This window comes from Chrysochloris asiatica, unplaced genomic scaffold, assembly GCF_000296735.1.
Source record: "Chrysochloris asiatica unplaced genomic scaffold, ChrAsi1.0 scaffold00319, whole genome shotgun sequence".
In the NCBI taxonomy this organism is placed as follows: Eukaryota; Metazoa; Chordata; class Mammalia; order Afrosoricida; family Chrysochloridae; genus Chrysochloris; species Chrysochloris asiatica.
Genome location: NW_006408837.1, coordinates 1,453,724 through 1,457,201, shown reverse-complemented (window position 1 = coordinate 1,457,201; position 3,478 = coordinate 1,453,724). Strand labels below are relative to the sequence as shown.

The following is a 3,478-nucleotide window of genomic DNA, read 5'->3' as shown; positions in this document are numbered from 1 at the left end:
GTCTCTCTCAACTCTGCAGGAGGGACCTTCAATCTCCAATGTGCCCCTTCCACAAACAGCTCACCTGAGGCCTCCTCGGGCAGCTCTCCTCGGAGCCTGGCCCAATGCGGGGCATGTAGGGAGCAGAGGCGACAGTAGTGGCCAGTGGGGGCTGGGTGCCAGCCTTTTCAGCAAACGATGCTGAGTCTAAACCTAAACCACCTGTCACCTCTCGGGGAGGTAGCCTGAGGGGAGGCATCTCACCTGTGAACACCTGGTGGCGGTTACGGAGCAGTGTCTGCAGGCCCCCACACTCCCTCTTGAGTCTCTGCAGAGTCTCCGAGTCCAGCTTGCTGGCCACTTCTGCCAAGGACAGGCTTCCTGGGGACAGACGGGGGTTCCCCGACAACAGAGACATCACAGACCCGCTGCTCAAGGGGCAGAAAAAGCCACCGACGTCAGCTTAGCCCCAAAACCCACGCCCCTCGCCCCCCACAAGCCAGCACAGCGGCTCCTGAATGCAAGCCATGTGAGGGGCACCGTCCCTACAGGCAGGGGGTCAGGGGTCTGCACCATAGGTGAGTGACCAGGGGACCCCACAGACTCAGAGTCTCCTCCTGGCCCACCGTCAGGACAGAGGGCCCAGCTGCCCACAGGAGGCAGGTCACCACCTACCGGCCCACACTACAGCCTACTGGCAGGGCCCTGAGCTTGCCGACCACAGGCAGGACATGGGCTGGTGGGAAGGGGTCCTAGACACGAGATGGAGACAGTTCCCGTGTGGTCACAGCCCCCCCCCCCCAGTCACACTCGGCTCTGACCACCGCCCCCACAAAGCCTTGTGCGCACAGACAGCAGTTTGTTGCCAAACCACTCGTCACCTGAAGCTACAATTGGCCTCCCCCTGTTCTAGGGATTTGGGGGGCTGCAGATGGACAGTGCACTTAGCTGACAACCCAAAGCCTGTGTATTTGAGATCACACAGAGGTGCATCAGAAGAAAGGCGTGGTGAACTCCTGCCAAAATCCGCCTTGGAAACCCTGTTCTCATGTGTCTCCTCTATAGACCAGCAAGAGTCAAGGTCAAACCTGCAGCAAAGGAGGCGTCCTCGAGCTCGTCTGCCAACAACTCCCCATCAAGGGCCTGCAGGTGAGCAAGGGCCCTGAAGCCGGCCTGCTGGCTTCATGTGGACACACCCAGACCACAGGGCAGGCACTGCTCTCATGTGGGGATGGCCTGTGGGGGCCACTGAGGGCACGCCGGTGGACAGGCAGGGGGCAGACCTGACCCCATGAGAAATCGGAAGCTCAGGGCTGGTGGTGCAGCATCGAGAGAGAAGCGAGGCCTTCGGGGTAGAAATCCCATGGACCTGCCACCATGTCTCTGCCTGCACCTGAGGCTGGTACCCAGTATCTGCAGCCACACTGTCCCAGGAGAGCGGCCTTCCTATATGAGCACCCCCAGTGAGAACGGCACCCCTCGATCAGCAGCCTCAGTTGTCACAGCCTTCCTGAGAACAGGGTCCTCTATCAGCAATAATGGTCCCCCCCCTAGCAGCACCACCACACAGAACAAACAGTGCCCCAGCCCCGCTATCAGCACCCACACAGTGAGAACACCTCTCTCCATCAGCATGCACTGGCTGCAGCTCTAACGTCACCCTTTGGCAGGGGGCACGCTGTCCCATGGGCCTGTCATGTTGGTCAGAGGTCCCAGGTGCCCACACGGCACAATCTGCGCACAGGTGGGCGGGCGCCTTACCTCCCGGGTTCCAGGGCAGCACACCGGCCTCTGGAGAAGCGTCCCCAGGGCACGCAGGCTTCCCGCCCAGCAGCAGATGGGCCACCTGCACCACCACCCGGTCCACGAAGTCACCAGGGAGGGCGGCACAGTTCCTCACGCGCTCCACTCTGTCCCTTGGCCGGAAGCCCGGCAGCCAGGAGTCTTGTGCTGGGGCTGCAGCCGCCACAGGCTCTGGCTTGGGCTGGGCTCCCGCATCCTGGGTTCTGGGACCATCCTGGGGGGTGGTGCAGTCCTGTTGCCCTGGACCCCAAGGGCCCCCCCAGCTGTGAATGTACTGAGCCCTCTGCGCATCCACGGCAGCTTCCCTGGCGGGCGGGTATGTCCTGGACTTCCCGATGAGGCAGACCTGAGATGGAAAAGAGAGCGCCTTCATTTCAGATGGCACCTCATCTCCAAGCCCCGCCCCGCGGAGCTCCGCCCCCGTCCCCGCCCCCCAGGACACTTAGACCCAGCTTTCCACCGTCATCAAAACCTGCATCACTGAAACCACTCAGAAAAGTAGAAACTTAGAACTTTTTAAACAGTAAAACTTAAAAAAACTTGTAATTTTTAAATCTCCAAAAATTAGAAAAAGAACAGCAAAGTAAGTCTACAGCCACCAGAAGAAATAATAAATAATACAGGTTGTTGTTAAGTGCCATCGAGTCAGTTCCCACCCATAGCGACCCTGTGTAGGGTTTCCGAGGAGCAGCTGGCGAGCTTGAACTGCCGACCTTGCAGTTGAACCCACAGCGCCACACCAGTTAGAGCGACATAAGTGAGAAAACAGAAAAGCAGCAGACACCAGATCCAACAGGACAAGAAGTCGGCTCTTTGAAAGGATTAACAAAATCAGCAGACCACTGTCAATTCTAATAAAAGAAGGAGAAGATGCAAAACCATGAATAAGAAATGATAGGGATGTGGTCACACGGGAACCAATGAATCAGAAACTCTGGAGGAAATGGACGTCTCTCCAAGCGCACCGCCTACCTAGGCTAACACAGACTCAAGCAGAAAATGAGAACAGAAGGTGAGCAAATCTTAAAAATTCCCAACAACAAAACGTTGGGCCCAGATGTTTCACTGGTGAATTCTACCAAACATTCAAAGAATGTTTTTGCTGAATTTTACTCAAATTATTCCAGAACACAGATAATACGGATAAGCTCCCCAATTCATGTTATGAAGCAAGAATATACCTGATACCCAAACCAGGCAAAGACATCACTAAAACAGAAAATTACAAAATCCTAGCCAACAGAATCCAGCACCACATTAAAAAAATAATACATCATGACCAAGTGTGTTTCATAAAGGGGAAGCAAGGAAGGTTCAACATTAGAAAAACCATCAATGTATTCCACCACATAAATAAGAAAAAGGGAAAGAACCACATGATCATATCGATTGATGGAGAAAAGGCAGTTGACAAAATCCAACAGCCATTCCTGGTAACAACACTCAACAGTAGGAATGGAAGGGAAATTCCTCACCATAATCAAGAGCATACATACAAAACTCTCAATGGAGAGAAACTGAAAGTCTTCCCTCTGCGAACAGGAACCAGACAAGGATGCCCTTTGTCACCACTCCTTTTCAATATTGTTTTGCAAGTATTAGCCAGAGCTATATGGCAAGATAGGGAAATTAAAGGCATCCAAATTGGCAAAAAGGAAATAAAACTCTATTTGCAGACGATATGATCCTACATATA

At 54.2% G+C, this 3,478-nt stretch overlaps 1 protein-coding gene across 1 annotated transcript in view; it reads right to left on the bottom strand.

Moving 5' to 3' along the window:
* Positions 1-3,478, bottom strand: part of TRMT44 (tRNA methyltransferase 44 homolog (S. cerevisiae)) — a 30,553-nt gene that overhangs the window by 3,518 nt on the left and 23,557 nt on the right. The window contains exons 9-10 of the mRNA XM_006875323.1: positions 1,741-2,128; positions 244-360 (exon numbers count right to left, since the gene is read on the bottom strand). Coding sequence (XP_006875385.1) covers positions 244-360; positions 1,741-2,128 — 505 coding nt within the window. The remainder of the gene's footprint in view (positions 1-243; positions 361-1,740; positions 2,129-3,478) is intronic.